At 39.0% G+C, this 22,539-nt stretch overlaps 1 protein-coding gene across 2 annotated transcripts in view; it reads right to left on the reverse strand.

Annotated features, from left to right (window-relative positions):
* The window catches only part of LOC149534818 (Regulator of chromosome condensation (RCC1) family protein), an 89,465-nt gene extending 67,276 nt beyond the window's left edge, over positions 1–22,189 (reverse strand). For both annotated transcript variants that reach the window (XM_089804539.1, XM_089804538.1), the window contains exon 1: positions 21,861–22,189. In XM_089804539.1, the coding sequence (XP_089660665.1) occupies positions 21,861–22,047 (187 nt within the window). In that variant the 5' untranslated portion in view covers positions 22,048–22,189. The remainder of the gene's footprint in view (positions 1–21,860) is intronic.
* Between the last annotated feature and the right edge of the window lie 350 nt (positions 22,190–22,539).

Consider the following 22,539-nt stretch of genomic DNA (forward strand, 5'->3'; position numbering starts at 1 on the left):
TCGATGTCTCGCCTTCGTATCTTTCTAGATTGAAAAAGGTATCCAGGGGGTGTATGTCTACTTCCTCCATTGTGTAACATAGACCCGCTTCCTGATCATAGTATGTATTCTCCATAGTACACGATCAAATCACTTCCTTCTCAATCCTTTCCCTCAGCAGAGTTACCAACTGAAACTTCATTTAATAGAGTTGCCACCTCTTTCGAGGAATGCGTTGATCTTTTGAGTTCTCACTTCCAGCAGAGTACGCTTCCAATCAAACTATTACAACTGTTTTCTGATTCTGGTCTCCAAAATTTGATACTCTAGGTAACTTCACAATGATCTATTGTGAGCAACTCTCCCTAGTAGAGTTGCCAATCTGTTGGTTCCCAAAACCGTAGATTATAATCCTACAAGCCTTGCCTACTCGATGCTGGGATATCTAATCGGTTGTGACCAACTTGATAGGATCAATCAATTCGATCTAGATCCTCTGCGCTTTTGGCTCTGCGAAACCAAGGCCGATGCACCTAATCCTCGATAACAAACTTGGATCCAAGACGTTTATAGCAGATAGATTCAATACAAAAATCAGTTTCCCAAAATAGCAAGGGGTTAAGGAAACTTCTGGATTGCTAATAGTAAGTATTAATCTCTGAAAATATGATTACTTCAATAAATTCATGAATGCTGAAATAAGATTAAAAGTGAATTATTAAAACAAATAGATATCATACCCTTAAAAGAAAAAGATTAGAATATTGCCGGCATACAAATTGAGAAATATGAGCGAGTTACTGATCAGTGCTAAGATTTAAAAGGGTGATAGAGTCAAAACTATATGTTTTCACATCAACTCTATGATATTATTTATATTAAATCTATTAACAATTCAATTATCAGGATGCGTCAAATCACTTCATATTTATGCATGTTTGAACTAGTCTATAATGTTTTAACCCTTATAGAGACAAAATAGATACAAATAAGGAAACACTTACAATATTTCACAATATTTGTATTTGTCAGGTTTAAATAACAATGAACAATTTGATCCGCTTATCCTAATAACAAATTATTAATAGAAAATAAAAATGATCACAAAGGAAGCACTATAGAATGATCTAACTCTAAAGCAAATAAAAAATCTTACTGATTATATTGTAGAGAAATTCGTATTGAAGACACTGAAATGTTGATGCTCCACTCAACACAATTTTATCTCATACAATATCGAAATATATGCCCAATCGTTCACTATCCAAGAGCTTAATTCAACTTTAATCTTTTCAAGGAATTTAAATATCATATAAGTTTCGGGAGTTGCAGAGCATTTTTAAGAGATAAGAACGATGAGCTGTTTGATTTTACATGTCATATATTTATAGAGGGCAGAAGAGTGTCGGTTGCTTCTCAAGCACCACACCTTTTCATTATAAAAAACTAATCCTAGCGTAATAACTATAACTGCACTAGTTATCCTTATTTAAATTTTGCATTTGTTCTAAAACAATAGCTCCTGGGATTATCGGGTGACTTAAATCGTTCTAGAACAATCCACCACATTCCCTGATATATTTCTTCTAACATGCGGAAGGAGTTTTTATCGTTTATAAGTCTCTGTCCTGCGGGCCTTCAAACATCATCACGAACTATTCATTGTTCATGGACGCATCTGCCATCAGAATCCATGAATGAATTGATTTTAATCATTCCTCACTCTTATGAGATACAGGTACAAAGGTTTCCATTAACGAGCATATTGGGATTTTCATACACATAGATTCCTTCCTCTCTGCACCTTATGATAGTTGTTGCATTGCGCTTGTAATCTCTAGATTCCAGATCCGTGTGGAATCCTTCCACCTGCAATAAATATGCAATAACATTAGATGCTAATTATCAAATACCGATTAGTAATACGTAATTCAAAATCCTTGCTTGTGAGGCTCCAGTTTTGGATTCCACCATCCAACTCTAGAAACAACTCACATGCTTGTACTGATGCCTTCCTTGCAGTTGATACTTATTTGTTTGTTGCGAGTTATTCAATTTCCAAGCTCCCGATGACAACATATAGGAAGGATTACCGCTCAACATCTACCAAGTTACCATTGATATATAATTCCGCTCCTTATATCTTCATCGTGCAAATTAAAACAGGTGATCATATGCTACAACTCTTCTTTGTGATGGTAATTCGCGTGTGCACCTATAGATGATTTCCGTCCATGTCTCCACTTTCTTTGGTCTTTATGCCATATCCTCACATACTTATACAGAACACTTTTGTCACAAATTCCAGAGTACTAGTTGCTATAAAATAACGGCACTTTAATTGTTATTGTTATGGGGTTTCTACTTCACTGTGACTCTCCATACTTTCTTTATTGGAGTTGCTGTTATTGCTTAGACTTTTCCTGCATGCTCATATACTTTGTCAAGAATCACTGTTCATTGCAATCATTTTCCACAGACCATCAAAACATTTTTACAGCCTTCTGTATATTTAGCGGGATTTTGTCATGAAAGCTGATTAATATTTATTCTATTTACTGGTTAGAGTTTGACGCAGCTGTATGTCCTTTGGGTTCAAATTACTATGCATCACTGCCGTTAATCTTCAAGTATTGGCTATACAATCATAACTATCAGAGTAGTGCATCGTTTCCCATCACATATTGTTCATGCTTGCTTGCAAGAGCTTGATTTTGCATCTGTTATTTAGAAGAAGCCTCTTTCAATCATTTGTTTCAAGTTTAATGGTGATATACCTTCTGCTTACCTTGCAAAAGCAATATATCGCTGTATTTAAATGTTAATACATTTGGACCATAATCACTAATCGGCATTCCATTTGGCAGTCAAAAGCCTTCACTAGCTGTCCTCTGCAAAATCCGTTAATGAGGATGCTGTAGGTGACGAGATCAGGTGTATGGCCTCTGACTGATTTTTGCTCTGAAAAATCTCCAGCTTCTGCTACTTCATTCTGATTTTTCCTATTAGAAGCAAGGCTTGAAAACACGCTATCATAGCAGCAGACCTATCTATCTTGCCACCCTTGCAAACATTTGCTTGAATCTATGTTACTGTTTTGGATTTTGAATTTGAACACTTGCAGATGTGACTATCACTGTTTAAAAGCTGCCTTTGATCTATATGAGCACAGTGTTCTTATCTGATTTTTTTGTTTATCCTGCTCTTAGTGTACCATAGGTAATGCCAAAAGGTCTATGCTCACTTGAGCAAACATAAAAAGAGAGGGTTTTCAATGCCCCTGCTGTTTGGGTTGTTAACTGTGTATGTATTTTACATCTTTGCCTTTGACATCTATGATTATTATTTCATAAATGGAGGCCAGAATTTTGGGCTCCATCACATATAACAATGCGTTACAAACCGGTAAGATAAAAACCAGCAAACACTTATAACTCTTTAAAATATTGCATTATACAACATCAATACAATAACCAGCACTAACAAACCCAATCTTAAATACAGATTAACAGTCAGATTGGAATACTAGAATAAGAACCTGTAAGCGCATATGAAACACCTAAACTGATGTCTCCCTGGACAATGGGTTTACATCCATTGTCTGCCCGCACGAGGGGCTACGTCCTCATACTAGCTAAAAGCTTAAGCTTTCCAAATACTCTCACAAGAGAGAATGGAAATCTGAAATAATAAAACAAGCATACCCAGGAATGAACCTCTTTCCCTTTTTAATACACAAACTAAGACCCTTCGACTCCCCTCTGGCTTTCATCCTATTCCCTTGTGACTCTTCAACTTCGCTCTGGCTTTTCGTCTTATTCCTCCTTGACCTTTTGCCCTCTTTAAAACATTAAATTGACCTTTTTATAATTTGAGTCTACTCTCTCCTAGTCAATTTTAACATTATATATGATGTCCCAAAAAGGGGACATTACACACCCGTTTGAACTCAAGAATCTCTTAATGGTTTAAGTTGGGCCTCTACATTTTTTCTCTCATCAAGTAATATGGTGTTGTGCAACATTTCATAGCTAAGTGCTCGGTAACCAAAAGGTGTTGCCTTTATTGCTTGCACCAGCTCCCTCCAATAAGGTGATCTCACTAGATTGAATGGAACACCATTTGTAAATAGATAATGTCCAACTATATGAGCAGCAATATCTCTCAATTCATTTGGGAATGCTCTATCTAATGGGCCACTCTTGCGAGTGAGTGGAGTTTGTTCTACAACTTCATCATCCGAAGATGGCATAGGCAAGAAAGAATGTGTTCTAGTGTTTGGTTGATTGGGTGGTGTTGGTTTTTTTTTGTTGTTTGCTATAAGCACTATGTTTTACTTTTCCAAGTGCTCTATCTGCATCTTCTTACTCTTTTGCTAAAGCTGCTATTTGTGCAGCTGGCAATCCCTTCTTATCTTCCCCACTACCCTCACACGTGTTTAATCCTTGACCCCAAGGACCCAAAAAATGTAGTTTCACTTAGGAATAGGAGCTTCTATATTGTACATGGCAATAATTACACTTCCATATGTATACCCCACCCCCAAGACATTGTGCAATTATTTGTCATATATCTCCATAAAGGAGACCCCTTATCAATTTTGAATTTTTTTGATCCCTCCCCACCCACTCAACCTTGACTACTCATTATATGATTGTTGCAAACTAGAAAACAATGAAAGAAAACCATGCTTCAACACTAACACAAAAACTTGAAAAAAATTTATAATTTTTGAAAAACTTGAAATAAATGAATAAACTATGAAAGAACTAAAGAAAATGGTTGAAATGCATAACCTTAATCACTTCATGCAGGGTATTCACAGCTCCACAATCGATCTCCTCCAAATCCAATCACTTCACTTAAAACTTGCATCAATGAGAGCAAAATAGAGAGCAAATGTGAGGTGAAATGTATTTGGATGTTGAATAGAAGGGTCATTTCAGGGTTAGGAAGCAAAAAATAATAATTAAAAGTCATATTTAATTAGAGTGGACCCACTTTAAAACATAGCCTTCCCATGGATTCGGGTTGGATCCTTGGGGATTCATGTTGATCCGAACATGGTCCATGTTTTGCAATGTGGATCTATCCAAATTTGAAGGCCCACGGATGCAGATGGATCCCCCCAAATCGGCACAAATATGGGCACAAATCCAAATCCGGATTGGACCTGGACCCAAATCTGGCCTCCCGAGCACAAATCCGGTAACTAAGGTATCTCTCCACAAAGTATTTTCAGGCTATAATATTTGATGTTATTGAGATCATAGATCTTTTTCATCTGAAAAAATTTAGTTTGAATTCATATAAGCTGATATCACAATTGAAGGAGCTCTAAAGTTGTCACAACAAACAAAATCAGATAAACAGCTCGTATCCCCTTAATCAGACAACTCCCTCTACAGATTTAAAACTGCAAAGCTTAGAATCTTTATTAGTTATGATTACCATCCAAACACTAACATAATTGGTGTTTACCGCCTATGTTAATCGGGTTAGTGAATACTACAGTAACAAGATATAAGACATAACATGGAAATACATGTAATGCTTCAAGAACCAGATATATATTTCATTAATGCTTCAATGCTTCAAGTACATCATATATTAATACACAAGATAGATAGCAATGACTAACATTGAATGAATCCTATCTCCCAATGGAGAGTGTACATAAAGATCCTGAAGGGGTGCAACCCAACCGTCATGTCATAACAAAATGCCCTTCGGTTACTAACGCCCTTAACAAATGTTTTACTATTCCCCATGGCATAACACACTTTTGTTGACAACGTCATTACCCCTAAAAAGAAAGTTGTCTCCAAATGACATACAGAAAATGGTAATGATATTAATATATACAATACATCAAAACATAAGCTGGGAGGAATAAGGGTGCATCTCTAGAGGTGTTGATGTCTAAGGCTGCAAGTGTGCCCGCAACTCATGCACCTGTTGGATCTTCTTCTTTAAATCCTCCTCAACCTGCATTTGGATCTCTAATGTTGTCTTCACCATCTCTGCAATGTTCCCAAGTTCTGCCTCCTCTAGCAGACTTTTCTTGTGCTTCACTATCTCGAGCTGGGCTATGAACGTTGTCCTCTCTGATTCTTTCTTCTATTTGACTGCCTCGAGTTGAGTGACGAGTGTTGCTCATTCCGACTCCCAAGTTGACTGTTGTGTAGTCAAGTTCCCTTCTATTGCAACTAATCAAGTAGTCATCTCCTCTCGAGCCCTCTCTACTGCTACCTGATATGCCTCACTAGTAGGTGTCTCGGTACACCTGCACTATCTCACAAGTAAGGGTCTCCACTTGGCTTTCCACTACCGTTTCTTGAGCAATCCAATCTTGTCTCATCTTGGGAGTCTCTATATCAAGCCATCCTCGTGCCTTGAAGCATGCGGCGAATGCAGTCGAACAACCTACTCTCATAAGCGAGAGAACATGCTCAACTCCTAAACTACCCCTTTGAGATCACCATCTGGCGACCCCGAGTCACTACATCTGCTAAGTAGGCCTCAACGTACTCTCCCATGTCCCCAAACGACCATGACGTCAGCTACTCTTACGTGCCCATCGCCATGTCTACTGCTTCCAACATCATCTGAGTACTATATACTGGAGGTGGTTGCTCATCCACAAGGGTGGGGTGGCTCTCTCCATTTTGAAGAACTGTAAGAGATACAATAAGTTCCCAAGCCTCAACCTCAGGTAGCTCCCTCATAGGTGAGAGAATGCTAGATGTTCATGTCATTGGTCTTTTCTTGAATCTCTAGCCCAATAAGCACTTAAATCTTGTGTTACATCCGTCTGACCTGTATCCTCTTTGACTGGGTTGACTAGCAATGCAGTGTCTACTGTGACAATGGCATTTGAACCAATCACATCTAATCGAACATGTAGCTCCTCCTGGCTATCATCTGTTAGCTCCTACTCAAGTACCTCCATCACCACTTCTGACAAAGCCCTAGCTGGTGAGGTGTGGGACTCTGTCTCTGGTACAAGAATGGTCTCAGGTATAGTTACTGCCTCAAGATCGGTTCTTGGCTCAAGAATCATCGTGGGTGCCCTCTCTGCCACTACTACAGTCGTAGTCATGTTGATAGGTCTCCTAATCTGTCTGAAAGCAAGAATGTGTGTACTCACAATGGTAAAATGAGTTGTCCTAGAGAGGAGGTCGTGGGAACAACAGTGGTGTCACCGTGATTATCTTGACCTCCCCCTCCTCCATCTATATGTTGTCCCCCTCATTTGTATCACTGGCACTTTCGGATGAGGTGTCATGTCTGCCACTTTCTGTGTTCCCGCCCTCAGATCCTAAGTACACCTCTTGTCTGTGTCGTTTGTGCCCTGACATGGTCTCTTGTCTGCCTTATGTGTCCAAATGGCGCCAATGCATAATGGGAGGTTCTCCTAAAGCTAAGGGTCTTGGCTTGATCTCAAGCCTATCAGCTAGGATCAACCTTGTTGTCGCATCAAGAAACCATCCAATAGCATAGTGTGGCATATAAAATGTTTTATGTTGCAACGTCATAAATTCATACATATGTTCTGAAAGCAACATTGCCCAATCATATACCCTTCCCGTCATAATCCCATTCATCAATGCCACATGCATGAAAGAGATGTCTGAAGCATGGTTGGACCCTGTAAGTCTACTCTTTACCAAGTCCATAATGCAGTGCCACGGTCCCTCTCTAATGTCCAATTTCTTTAGCCCTCTTCCTCTACAAGTCCTCGTCAAAGCTCATTTATCTATGTCAGATAGATCTCTGCACACCATGTTTACGAGTATCTCCTTTACCACTTGTTTCATTTTCTTTGCTTTTAAATCAATCTTTTTCCCTCCTTCGCATATCCAAGTATGCCGAATACTCTGGTAAAATCTTCTGCCTTGAAGGAGATTTCTACATCATGGTCTGGATAAGAAAGGGTACTCACTTTCGAGAGCCTGTCATAGGTATCTATCATTATCCTCAAGGAACCCTCAAAATCTTTAATGCAAAAAACTGGCATTTGTATTGCCCACTTGACTTGTACTTTCCTTATGCTACCCTTCACCAAATCATCATCTAGGGATTCCTACCACCACTTCCGGCGGCACTCTAAGCCATTCAACCCTTGCAAGCATGTGTACTTTTGGTTGTACTTTCTTTTTCCATGTGTCTATCTGTCCTGCAACTTTCACTCCTAAAGGTAGTACTTGGGCATTCTTGGACATGTTGCTCGAACTTGAACCGCTGGCCTGTGTCTACAGTTTTGCTTTCAACGGTCGCTTGTCCATAATGATTTCCTGATTTGTCTTTTGCACTCAAAAGAGAAACGATTAGGGTTTACCTTGTATGATTGCAACTCTTAGCTATGCCTACGGTAGTACAAGTCTCCTCTATGGCTTGTCTGCCTTGAAACCTTGTGTTGTTCCTCTTACTCGCCACTAAAGAAAGTAGCTATTAGAACCCCATCTACCATTCTTGGTATGTGAGATAGCCATTTAAAAAAAATTGGGTGTCATCCCTTATCGTCGTGTCCTACAATGTGTCCAGTTTGCTTCCATCATGCCCCGTATGGTGTGACTTGGAGTGCAACTACTTTGTCATGTTAGGCAATCGCCCTTCATTGCCCTTCCAGAGTGTTCACACAATGTAAGCAATACTTGTCGTTTGACATGAATAGCCCCCTATGTTTTGTACTCAATCCCCTATGCCATACGATGTTACACTTGCGAATAGCAATTGGTCCTCGACGTAATATGGTATCCTTGTGTGTCATACGGCCAATATTGAGCTCCTTGTTGTACAATGGCTTTATTGGTGCATCATGTCGCTTTGTGGGAACCGTACAGTAATCATACTCAAGACTCCAGCTTTTGTCAAAAGTCATTGATTGCCTTTGGTAACCTTGAGAGCCCGTACACAGATTACACAACCTCATGGCATTGTACGATGCTTCTAGGAGTTCTTTCAATTGCATAGGGTCATACAGTAGCCTTGTGGATGTCGTGCGCAATATGACATTTCCCTTAGTGTTTGTACTTGCCTCCTTCAATGATGTACAGTTGTATTTCCTTGGATGTCTTGCTCGCTCGGACGTCGTACGGTACTAGTGTCTTTTGATTGCCAAATAGTGGTGTCTTTATGTTGTGTGATCCCCTTGGAGTATTTTAGTCTTGTTGCACAATTTTGCTTCATTGATCACAGCTCTTCTTTCCTGCAATGGTCATATAGCAACTTAGATTACCTTCTTAGTGCCTCAGTATGGTGACTTATACTTCAATCTCATAGATATCGTATAATATCATCCCACTCACACCAAGAGATTGTCGTACGGTGCCCGCAATGTGCCTCCAATGTTGTTGTGCTACGTGTGATGCCTTTGCTTTCGTGTTCGTGAATGTCATATGGGCTAAGTACTTTGCATGCACTTTCCCATAGTATCATGCGGTCTTTGTTTATGTCTCCCATTTTGCCATTGTCATACGGTGTTCTTATGTACAGCCTTCGTTTACTTGCAAATTTATTATTTTGTTTTATCTCTGTATTATTATTACTATATTCTAAATTTTTTTCCCTCTACCCTTCTGGGCCGACAACAATATTTCTTTGGTCTTCATTCCTCTAATGGTAGATCTCCAACTTCAAACCACTGACTGAGTCGGCTATCTCTTTTGCATCCAAGGTCCACAAATTGATTGCTACATTATCGCTGACTTTGCGTACCTTGTACTATCCAACCCACTTTACCTAGAACTTGCCTGGTTTAATCTCATTACACTGATTATACTTCAGCACGAGTTGACCTGGTGTGAATTTAGTTAGCTTCAGTTGTTTATCATGCCATGCCTTATGCCTGAGTTGAAATGCTTCGGTGGCCCACTTTGCCATTAATCTTCATTTGTCAAGCTTGTTCAGATTGTACAGCCTCTCTAAGACTCTCCAGGTCACCCAACCTATTCTTGATTGCTATCCTCAAGCTCGGCACCATGAACTCGACCGGTAGCACAGCCTCCTAATCGTACATCAATTGGAATGTAGTTTGTCCCATCGTAACCTTATAAGTGGTGCAGCATCCCCATAGTTTTTCCTCCCAATCCTCTCCTTCGACTCTACAAGACTTATAGACCACTGATATCTTATTCATTGATTCAACCTACCCATTCACTCTCGAGTAGTACAGGTTCAAAAAGGAATGACAGATTTTGAACTTCCTTGTAAGCAATCGGATGATATTATTTACAAAGTGTCCTCCCCGGTCACTGGTTTACTAGATCAGAATGCCATACCTAGTAATGATTTATTCATAGATAAACCTTGTTGTACTTATTGTTGAGTTGTATTCTAGAGCACGTGCCTCTACCCACTTCGTGAGATATGTTGACGCTACAACGACACGATGACACCTTCGAGCTTTGCTTACCTTTAGGGGTCCAACAAAGTCTAGCCCTCATCATTCAAAGATTTCTTCCGTGTGTGAAGCGTTAAGCTGCATAAAGTCTCTCTTTAGTGGCTTTCCCACCCTCTAGCAAGTATTGTAGCTCACGACCTATTCCCTAGCATCATTATACAAGGTAGGCCACCACAGCCCTGCTAGAAGTATCTTCTATGTTGTTGTGTCCGCCTACGAGACCTTTATGTGCTTCTCTCAATACACTCGATACTTCCTCTTCCATGACACATCATCAAAGGACTTGGTCAGGTCCCATCTTATACAACAACCCGTTAATCAACTGAAATGTTCGGCTACTCAGCACGAGTTTCCTCCTTTCATTCGGTTGCATTTCCTTCAGGAACTGCTCTATTGAAAGGTATTCTCCAATAATTGTATACCAGGATGGGAATACGGCAATCCAAAACAAGTGTGCATCTGGTAAGTAGTTATTTGCTGCTTCAAGTGGTTCCCCTAACTTGATCCTTGACAGGTGGTTTGCACTCACGTGACTCTTTCTGAGACGTACAACAATACTAAATGTAAACTCTTGTAGGAGCAACCATATACTCACTCACCCTTGAATAATCAAATTATTCACTAGGTACATCAAAGCCTGGTGATCCACATAGAACACAAACAAAGTCGCCCGTAAGTAATGCCAAAACTTTTGTACAGCATACACCATTCTAAGCATTTCCCTCTTCGTTGTACTATAGTTCTTTTCAACTTTTGATAGTCTACTTGCAAAATAAACAAGGTGATCTAATTTATGGTCACCCATCTATGCTAGTGTTGCCCTGTTTGCAAAGTTTGATGCATTCATGTGCACATGAAACTCCTTGTCCTAGTTCGGGTATGCAAGGATAGGTGCTCCTACCAATCTCATCTTCAGTTCTCCAAATGCCTTATCTTGCTTCGTTCTCCGCGTGTAGGGTTGCCCCTTTCGAGTTAGCCTGTCCAGTGAGTGGGACACTAGAGCGAATTTTTTAATAATAAATCTTCTAGATTACCTAATGTGTCCCAAAAATGACTTCACTCCGATCACATCTGTAGGAGGGTGCATCTCCACAATTACTCGAACCTTATCTGGGTCCATCTTCAAGCCCATTTTGCACAAAATGTGTCCCAGTAGTTTACACTAAGGCACCATTAATCTACACTTTTTAGGGTTCAGTGCTAACCTTACCCGTCGACATATCTCCATACACTCCCCAAGGGCTACTTGGTGTGTGTCCTCCGTGTTAAATATTGACCAATCATCAAGGAAAGCCCGAAAGTTCCCAACCAACATCTATCCAAGATGTGCAAAATGATTCTTTGGAGCGTTGTATGGTTCGAAGGGCGTCCAATTACACACATAGACTCCAGTCTTCTACCACAAAATTCATTTTTAACTTGTCTTCTTCTGTGATGGATAGATGGTTGTAACCAAAAAAATCATCCATGAATGAATAGATCTCATGTCCAGCAACTTCCTCTAGAATACTATCTGTGAACGGTTTTGGGAATGGATCCTTAATGGTTACTGCGCTCAGACAATAGAAGTCCACACATATCCTTATTTGGTTGGCCTCCTTCAACTAAATTACTATCTAAGACACTCGTTCACTTGTGTGTACACAAAATATGATGCTCGCATCAAACATTCTTGCAACTCGTCATTGACCCATGCCGCATTATTTTTGTCCATTCGGTACAGTTGCTTCCACATAGGTACAGTCTCTTGCATAAGTGGAATCCAATAAACGCACAATTCAGGTGGGACCCCTTTTAGATCCTTATAAGTCTAGGCGAATACATCCTTGTATTCCATAAATATCTTGAATGTCCCTGCTTTCAACACGGGATTCTAGTCATCACTAACAAAAAATTTCTTTGGATTAGCATCATCCCCTAGCTTCATTGCCTTCATCGAAGATTCTTCGTATTTGAAGGGTTTTTCCTTGTCAAATGCATGTGTTGGTGTTTTGTCCATCTGTGCCTTCCCTTTTTTATATTCCCCATATTCCATTGGAAACAAGTTCTTTTCATCCCCTTCATCCACCCCTCGCATGTTGCAACTTGGAAACAGCTCATAGTCTTCCATTTGCCAATGGAAGAGTCGATTTAATGAATCCAAGTCATCATCAAAACATCCCTCCAGTTCCAGGATTCCCTCTTTATTCACGTTCCATGCTTCTCTTCCCTTCATCATCTTCTACTTCGACTTCGGAATCAGACAGGGACGCCAAATCTTCACTCACCATCTGCGTTCATAGGTCAATTGTGAACTTGGGACCCCCTCTCTCCATCGAAAGAGTATTCCTCTTCAAATCATGATTCACTTTTGCTTACACCAACCAACCCCTTCTCGAGATCACGTCATATCCTTTCCTCTTCTATGGGATCAACTACAAAGTCCAGGACGAAGGGTTGCATTCCAATCATCTCTCTATGCCATTAGAGTCCCAATAGGTTAAATACCGTGTTGGTCGCCGCCTACCAGTTGAAATGTCAGTGGGCACAGCGTTGGTTGCCCTAATTTCCTCCATGTTTCCTCTGGCAATACGTTAACACCAAAACCTCCATCTACAATGATGTCTGTGAGGATGGTCCCACGAATGCACATCTCCACCACTACGAAGTGCCTTCCCGTATTCACCGCAAGTAACATCGGATCCTTCTTTGTCCCGAGAGGGATGTTCTTCCCGATGGAGTTTTCCCTTTCATCGTAAGTACTCTTCGCTGGCCCATCCGATGCCTTCGGGGATGGTGTTATGTTTAATATCATTGTTCTCAATTGTGGCATTGCAAGAAGGTAATTTAGTTTTATGGAGTTTTCAGCTTGCATCACCTGCCTTATGATGTTTTGGTCCACCTGAGTCTTCATTGAGGTATTCACTATATCATTCATTTCCCTTCTGTCTGCCATCATTTCCTTCTCTATTTTGACTTTTGCTTCCCTCATCTTTTTTTCCTCTTTAGGATTTGGGTACAATGGCTTTCTTCCCTTGTGCTCGGGTGACCACTAACACTTTTTTACCATTCCCTTAGAAGTTTAGTAGGTTCACCCCTAGCTTCGAGCATTTTTACTTGTCATGGTCTCCAGGACCACACTATTTGCACAAAAATTGTTGTGCTTCACTCTTCGTACAGTCTCTGGCAAAGTGGCCCCATTGATTACAGGCACGGCATCATATCATCGGCCTCCCACTTGGGGCATACTGTATACAACTATGACCTTTATTGTTATTGTTGTTTTTGTTTGCACCTCTTCCTCGTCGGTTGTTCCTATATCCCCCCAACAATGTTGTGCTAGTGTTTGCATTCCCAGTTCCCGCAGCTCCTGAGGCATATACTTCTTGTATCATTAGAACTTGTTAGTGGCCTCTTGTTTTCATGTTGAATGGACATTCTTTAGTGGAATGCTCGGCCAACTACTAGATGTCGCAGAACTGATTTTTGAGGCAAGAGCCCTTCATGTGGCCTTCCTCTTTACAATCAATACACTATAAGTCCCCTTCAGTGCTTTGGCCAGGGTTAGTCTTCATGTTCTTAAATTCCTTCATCATACACAATATGTCTTTTTGTAGTGCCTAGATATTCTTGTTTGATTCTCCATCATTGCTCTCTTCGCAAGAATCATCTTCCTAATCAAATTGTTTACTCTGTTATAAGCTGACGTTGGTCATACTATTTTCATTTTTCTCCGAAGTGCGGACTTTAATCCTTTGATGAACCAGCATTTCTTCAAGTTGTCAACTAGTAGGCTTTCCATCTTCCCCAACTTCCTTCAGTTTCTACTCATAGCCATAGATGGTCTCATCCTATGCGTGTTTGGTGTTATAGATTTCTGCTACGATTTCATTATTATCTCTTAGTAGCCAAAACTCTTCCTAAAACTCTTTCTTCAGGTTCAGCCATGTGGCTACCTTCGCCCCATTGATATCAAAGAACCAATCAATCGCTACTCCCCTTAGTGGTCGAGAATCATCGCACCCAATCATCTTGGTTTGTTATGTCGTTGGTCATCCATATAGTCTCACATGTTTTACAATGTCACACAAGGTCTTTTGCACCATCAACCATGAATTTAGGCAAAATTTCCTTCTATCTTTCCATGGCTAGTGCTTGCTGCATCCTTACAATTGGTTGTGTTGGCAGTATCGGTTGTGTTTGGTGTACCCCATGCAGGGTCTGTATTTGCGCTCGCACCTGCACACCTGTGTTGCACTGTGATGTCGTAGGTTCTATTAATAGTGTTCGGTTACGAAACTATACTCGCTAATTCGGTGTGTGCGGAACAAACTGAATGTCTCAGTTAACCTGCAATCATGCTGCTTTGGCACCTCTAGCCGAGTTAGTTCCCTCTTCACTCTTGCACTGATTCTCCACCCATGGTGTGCAAGACAAATTTATGAACTCCTCCATCATTTCCTCAATCCAATTTAATCATTGTCATATTTCTTCTATCAAGTCCTCACTACTTCTCACCTGCCAACAATTAGGTGAACTGTGTTCCCCATCGGTCACTGCACCTCCCATGGCACCATGGGCACACTCTGACACCACTGTGGTCCCCTTCGACGAGTTGCTTGAGCCTTTGCCTTTGTTCGGCTTGTTGTGTGAGGATTAAAGCCTAATGTGTGGCATGTACAACACCATTTTGCACTTCTCCATTTCTATCCTTATTTAATTGGTTTGGCATCAATTCCAAGAAAACATCATAATTAACAAAGAACACTTTTATTATCTATAATCTGCATACATCACAGATCGTCTCTGCGACCATTACAAAGTTACAAGTGCTCTTGTCCTTCAACACTCCCAAGGCCCAAGGCTCGTGGGTTAAACCTCTGTCAGATCTCATCTCGTTCCTCTTCTTCCCGACAGTTGCGTTTGGCAAATATTCTTAGGGTTTGTTGTCGGCATTGCTTCCTCTTAATTTCCTCCCTTCGCCTTGCCTATGCAAGGAATGCTTGCACAACCAGTCGAGGGAATTAGTGCAAGAGTCTGTTTGCGACGAGACTTGCATTCAAGGCATCACAAACGGTGTCCTCAAGAACTTCTGCATGTATGGCTTCTCTTTGTACGAATGTTTCAATCATTGCTTGAAATAGTATTTTGAAGTTTTCCATGAGAGTATGCTTGCCTTCGAACATCTCGACCACTCTGTCTACATTAGTTCTAACATTCTCCAATACCAATATTCCCATTTATTCTACATATGCCATTCGCTATGTTGCCCTTCTCAGATTCAGTTGGCAACAACGCCAAATGTTTACCGCCTAAGGTAAACTAGGTTAATGCATACGACAGCAACAAGATATAAGACATAACATGGAAATACATGTAATACTTCAGGAACCAGATATATATATTTCATTAATGCTTCAAGTACAGCATATGGCAATACACAAGATAGATAGCAATTACTAACACCGAATGAATCCTATCTCCCAACGAAGAGTGTACATAAAAATCTAGAAGGGGTGCAACCCAACCGTTGCATCATAACAAAATGCCATTTGGTTACTAACACACACCCTTAACACATGTTTTACTATTCCCGATCGCATAACACACTTTTGCCGACAACAATTGACATAAGAATTGGATGGTGCATAATGGACAACATGAATAACAAGCAAATCTTAAGCACAGTAAGATTCAAAAATGATGTGGACAATGTTGCTCAAGTATAAATATTGTTCACATGCAAAACTAAAGGATTCTAGAGAGCAAATACATTCACAAATAGCCATAGATCACATAACCAGACTCAGAAAGCACTCTGCAACTTTAAAAGCACTAAAATTTCTAAGCTTTAATATATCCTTATAATTAGTATATTTTTTGCTCGCATCAAAGCAATAGCTATCTCACAATTTGACATGTAAATGAAAGCTGAAAAGGTCTTCCATATTGCTGTTGGTACAGGGTGGTCAAATTGATATGTATACATTGTTTCCAGACTATATAAGTCATGGGTTGTACTGGGGTTTTCTTTCCCTGTTCTCTTTCCCCCAGTGCCTACACATGACCAAGCTGTAAAGATTTAACAGTTATTTAAAATTTCTTAAGGCCACGACCTATTATCTATCCAAACAAAATACAAATCTGACAAATTAATAGTAAATTGAAAATCATAACGAAATTACAAATAATTAACATATACATATACAGGCATAATAAACCTATTGATTCAATAATCTTCTATAAATTTCTAACATGTTGCTACACTGTCAAAATTCATATTTTTGTTTCAAGTATGTTAGGCTTGCCACACTACATCTAGAGTTTTTAAGGAAAACCTACATTGAAAATGCCCTAAAGCTGCATTAACAGTGTGTTTTGCGCACAAATAGGCCAGTATGACTTACAGGCACTTTCTTTCCAAGGATTTTTGTGAGTTAAGGCAGGTTTGCAGTGATTTCTTGCAGGGTTTATTGTGAGTTTTAAGGGCAAGCTTTTTGGTGGTAAGAGGAGAGAGTTACTGGCTAGGTCAAAAAACTCCAAGCACTCACAAACTCGGCAAATACTCATCAAGTCTGTAAACATTGCAAATAGCAATGATATTATGTACTACATGCATACCTAGACAAAAGGAAAGAAAGATAGGCAATAGAACTACAATGCTCAAAAAAGATATATTCTATTCCACTTCAGGATGATTCATGTGGGGCAATAGATGAGGACCAAACATCCCCCGCCATCTTCAGCATTTGAGTCCCAACAAGGGGATGTTCCCCTTCGAAGGGTACATCCAAGGATGCCCTACCATGCCCTTTCCCAATTTCCAAAGCAAAAGAGGAACAAAAATAGGGAAGAAGACCAACGCCAACTCCTTGAGGTATATTCCTAATGCTAGTTGATCATTCATCTTATTTTCAAAATTCTTAATCAAAGTGCAAACTTAATAAAAAAAATCTCATCAAGTTGTTGTTTATTTCCATAAACATATTGACAATTAAATTAAGTTGAATAGGATTTTGATTCTAGGAATCCCTGGTTTCTTCACCTTGTGCAACCTAAAGTAAGAAAAACAAAAGGGAAATCCTCGTGTTACTATAATTATTGATAGTCTTTTTATTTGGTTGCAAATTGCAACAAAAACCAAATAATGCCTTAGGAGTCTTAAATAACTCAAATGAGAATTATAGGATTTACCTCACCATGCATGCATGCTATACAAGGAATTATAGGATTTAACAATACTAGTTTCAATTATCGGTTGTCGCAGAGGATTCATCTGTTTCTAGCATTTGGAATCGAAAATTTCATAAAGAATTTTAATCTTACATCTCTAAGAACTCTGCTTCAGTGTATCAGGGTTGATGAGAAGTTCAATGATATTCACAGTATCAAATATGTTTTGAAGACTGTAAGAAGGAATTCTCTTCTGAACAAAGACTTTGTGCCAGTTAGTGATTTGTTCTAGCCACTCCCAAAATATATGGCAGGGGCAAAGGATAAGAACAAGGAAATGGCACCTTTATTTATTGATGCCAAAAAACTTGTGCGAATTTGGGAGACTCTGGTGGCAGTTCTTCTTCCCATTTAGAAGCTGCTAAAGCAGGTATATGCAGGTTCACTTAATCTTCTCTTGGCAATGACTATGAGAAAGCTGGTAGTTTTTGCTAACTGTATGAAGATGTTTGTAAAGATTTAGTCCTTGTCTAACAGAGCAGTTATGTGTATTGTTGTTAAGGGGGTCTCTTTCTTCTATCATGAAGCCTCTAATTTGACCCCAGATCTAGCAGGGTCGGTGATAGTTAAGGGCTACTTTGGTCTTAAAATACATTTGTTGAATCCATGGGGTTTTTGTCTTTCTCATCCCCATGTTTTGTAAATCTTGTTTGTGTGTGTGTGAGACTCAAAAGAAAAGGCACTCAATCAAGCTCGTTGAACCAAGTAAAATCATGCTTGAGTACATTACTTCATTATCAATCCCACATTTTTGTTGAGAACTACAAATGGTATTTCAATCTCAAAACATAATACTCAGACACAAGCAAGTCTTGCAAAGGCACTCCTACTCGGCAGATGCTATGTAATGGCACATTATTTTAGATCAGCTTTATTCAATTGTTGTGCAAATAACAAAATGACAAGCCATCTAGAGTAAATAGATGTCTTTGTGAATTTTATGAACCATGTTACCATTTTTATGGGCCAAGGCTAATTCGTATTGTAAATCAAGGGAATGCTATAAACTATTAAAACAATATTGTTATATTTAGCATATAATGGTCTTATAATTCATTTAGTCAATTTTTGGTAACTTTATATAATGTCTTTAATTCTCAATCGTTTCCATTACGAAAAGATTCTCCGTATTTGTCTATACAAAGAGTATTCTTCTCCTTTGCTTAATACAATTGATTCATTTCATGATATCAAAGCATAGGTTCATATTTTGCCAAAAAAAATTAGTACTAAAATTCGTAGTCTTTACCTAGACATTACAGAAAAAATTCAAACATTTTTTGACAGAATTGTTTTTGATAAGAAAAATCATGGGTTTTCATTTTCAGAAAATCTTAGATTTTTTAATCAGTTGTTTTGACAAAATCAAGGTATTTTTTAATCTAGACAAATCATGTGAAGGATTTCGACGCCATCAAGGGTTTTGTTCTAAAGAATTTCAAAGGGTTTTTGTATCATTTTCTCAAACTAGTTCGTGGATTCTTCTGGCTTGTGATTCATTTATAGACCACGGGAAGGTTTGGGAGGCTCTGTTTTTCATCAAATCATGTCATTCTCAGACTGCTTGCATGAGCTTTTATTCACAGCTAGGGTTCATACATTTTTTAAGCCCACACATTTAGAAATTCAAGGGCTCTCTGTGCCATGATTTGTGTGTTCGTTTGCATGGCGTTTTCTGCAACAACAAGAGTTTCCTGAGCCCACACAATGTTTCATTTATATAACCTGCTTTCATGCTATTTTTGACATTATCTATTTTTATTGTGGTTTCTTCAAGCTCACGCCTAGGTTTCTAGGGCTTTTTGCAACAGCTCAGCTTCTTTGTTCATGTGAAGGGTTTTGTTTTCAACCAGCAATTTTTTTTTCTCCTGCTGCTTCATACGCCTAGAATTTCTAGGGTAAACAAAGGTTTCACCAATTTTATGATTTTTTTCAGACCTGGGTTTTGCTTCAGCAAGTGTTTTTACAACTTGTTTAGCAAAGTCGTGGGTATAACGAATTAAATTGTGCTTTTTGCAACTAGGGTTGTAGGTTCTTCAAGATCACTTAGGGTTTCAGACCTAGAGTTTGACATTAGCAGGTCTTTGCTAGTTTGAGAAGCAGATATTGTAACTTGTTTTCCATGTCTCTTGATAATGGGAGGGATGGTCTGTTACCCAACATCATGTTGGAAGGCAATCGAACAATGGCAATAATCATAATAACTGGAAACAATGGATGGTCGCTGTTTTCAAGTATCGGTGTCTTGATCAGCTTGTTCTTGACAAATCTACTAGTCCCACATCCACAAGTAAAGACCAGGACAAGTTTGACGAGCATAATCATAAATCGGTTGAATTGCTCAGCTCATCTGTCATATATGAGATGCATCCATAAGTATCAACTAGCAAGACTGCTACAAAGATTTGGACTCACTAGAAGGATCCACATGAGATGTTAGATATGGGTAGAGCTCTCCAAGACCTCCCCTAGAAGGATGTGCATGCCTTCCTAATAACAAAAAAATCAGAGACATCTCCATAAGTGGGGGGTATTTCTTGGGAAGTTCCTTTTTGTTATGAACCCTGTAAAGACAGGTAATATCCCTATGAGACTTTGATCTCTTAAGAACATCAAGATGTATCCACATCAAAATTAAAACAAGAATAAAACTAAAGCACACTCCCCCCAACAACACAACCCTCTGAACATACATTCAATTTTCTATTCTCATCATTTGACATTTTTATTGTTACAATATATGTTTGAAAGCAAAATGTAAAACTGAAAAAAGAGAGAGGCATGTAAACGTGAAATCAATAAAATTTTCATTACTTAGTTATATTTCAGTTGTAAGTATGTAACAAGCTCATTTAGTTTTTATTTATTCATTTTTGTTTTTGTTTACTCTGAGATGTTCAAATATTTGTAAACAATTGGTACAAGTTGAATGAACAACACATTTTGATTGAACTTGGTTCTGTCACAGCGTGTTTGACTCCAATTTTTATGTTTAATTTATTATTTTAATTTTTTGTTTTTGTGTGATAGAATAATGAAGCTATTACACTTTCCTCTACCAGACATTTTATAGCTCGATGTTTTATATAAAACTTCTACAGTCTAAATTCATCGTTTAACATTTTTTACATTTCAACTAATGTAGTCCCTGCTGTTTTGTTTTTGCTTCTGTGATGCTAACAATGCATACAAGATATGTTGATATTATTCTACTACCTTACAAACCCAAGAAGGAGCTCAAGACAGTCGACGGCAATAACGACTGATCATCAGATGCAGATACAGCTGCATGAGATTTTGTCATGACAATTGTGGTATCACAAACTTCAGCATCTTTTTATTATTAAAACGATAAACTGTGACTTCTTTGATATCTTTAATATTGGCACATGTATATTTTCCTATAAAAATTTGATTGAGCAATATTATTGTTTTATCCTGAATGTATTACTTACTCTGATATTTTGGTCCATGCAGATCTGCCGGACACAATTTCAATGAACATAGCATCTCAATATGCCATAATTTTTTTTGCTATATATAGAAATATGATGCCTGATTCATGTGTTTTCCAACAAAAGACAAAACGTTAAATATGTACTCAGAAAACAAATGGTCGACAGACTCAAAGTGGGGTCTTTTAAGCACGCAAATTCAAAATATAAATGGGGCAAATCTTAAATTGTGAGATCGCAACACATTGGAAACTTCATGGACTCCTACTGCTATGCCCTGGAATAAGCCCAATGGTGAGAACCTTTTTGGTTCAATTAAGGAGGCAAAAATCCAAATATTAAGAGGGGCAGGGTATGCAGTCTGCTCAATCAGAGGCCCCAGTTGGTTTCATACGGTTCAAGTTGTCTTGGAGTTTACGCACAGGCAGCGTACATAGTGCTAGCCATCGTGGTCTAGAAATCCCTTCCTTTTCCTATAAACTTACTTGAACTGCTGAGCGAGCTTAAAGCTAAGCATCGACCCTAAACATATACCAGTTTTATTGTGCAAAGTGAGTGTTCACCATATCTGTAAGTTTATTGGTAACGCTATGTGAGAGTTAAATAAGTTCTAATTGAAAATATGTGGCAAGTGTTAAAAACTTTCTGGCTCGATAAAACGGATTGGAAATCCTTCGTGAAGTTTGACCGCAATTCATTATAAAACTCCGATGATTATCTATAGACGGGACTAAAATCTGAGACTAACTCTCCATAGTGAGTACAGGAAAAGAGAAAAGCATAACAGGTTAGGAAGGAAGAAAACATACTGAGAAGGGCGAGAGCATGAGCACCCCCACACGAAATGGACGAAATGGCAAGGTTGGCCAAGGAGGGCACAAATTGAGGAATCCACTCATCCTGCTCCCTTCCTGTGCCCAGCTGCCCATCTGTGCCTGCTCCCCAACTCCATACCCATGTCTCTCGCTTGTCCTCCTGATTCCCTTCTTCCTCCATTTTACTTGAAACAGTTACGTAGAATTCAGTGATATTCGGGGCGTATTTGTAAATTTTGCATTTTCGACCCACTGTATTAGCCGTACGAATCGCACCTTGCTGCAGAATGGAAACGTTGCGGAAGTTTTATTACGGGAAATTTAGCCTATTTATATTTAAACATTTGAGCAGCATATGAAGTCAATTGTTTGTGTAATACAAGCTCTACATCCGATTGAAATATAACTTTTAAGTTGGAAGACAATCATATTCATGTTATGTTTGTAATGGAACGGGTAGGGCACTATGGTGTATGGTGGGTAAAGAGGGAGTAATGGATGGAAAGACAGGGATAAAGAGACATGTCTAGAGATTGAGGGGGAGAGGAGAAGACAATGGTGGAAATAATGAGAAAAAAAAAGGTGTCAAATATGAATAATAGAAAGAGAGTTAAAGGGGAGAAGATATAGAGATATAAATAAGGTAGGGGTATGTTACATAAATATGTACAAA

The sequence above is a fragment of the Cupressus sempervirens genome, chromosome 10 (genome assembly GCF_028749045.1).
Source record: "Cupressus sempervirens isolate cs-2001-9-10 chromosome 10, ASM2874904v1, whole genome shotgun sequence".
NCBI classification, from domain to species: domain Eukaryota; kingdom Viridiplantae; phylum Streptophyta; class Pinopsida; order Cupressales; family Cupressaceae; genus Cupressus; species Cupressus sempervirens.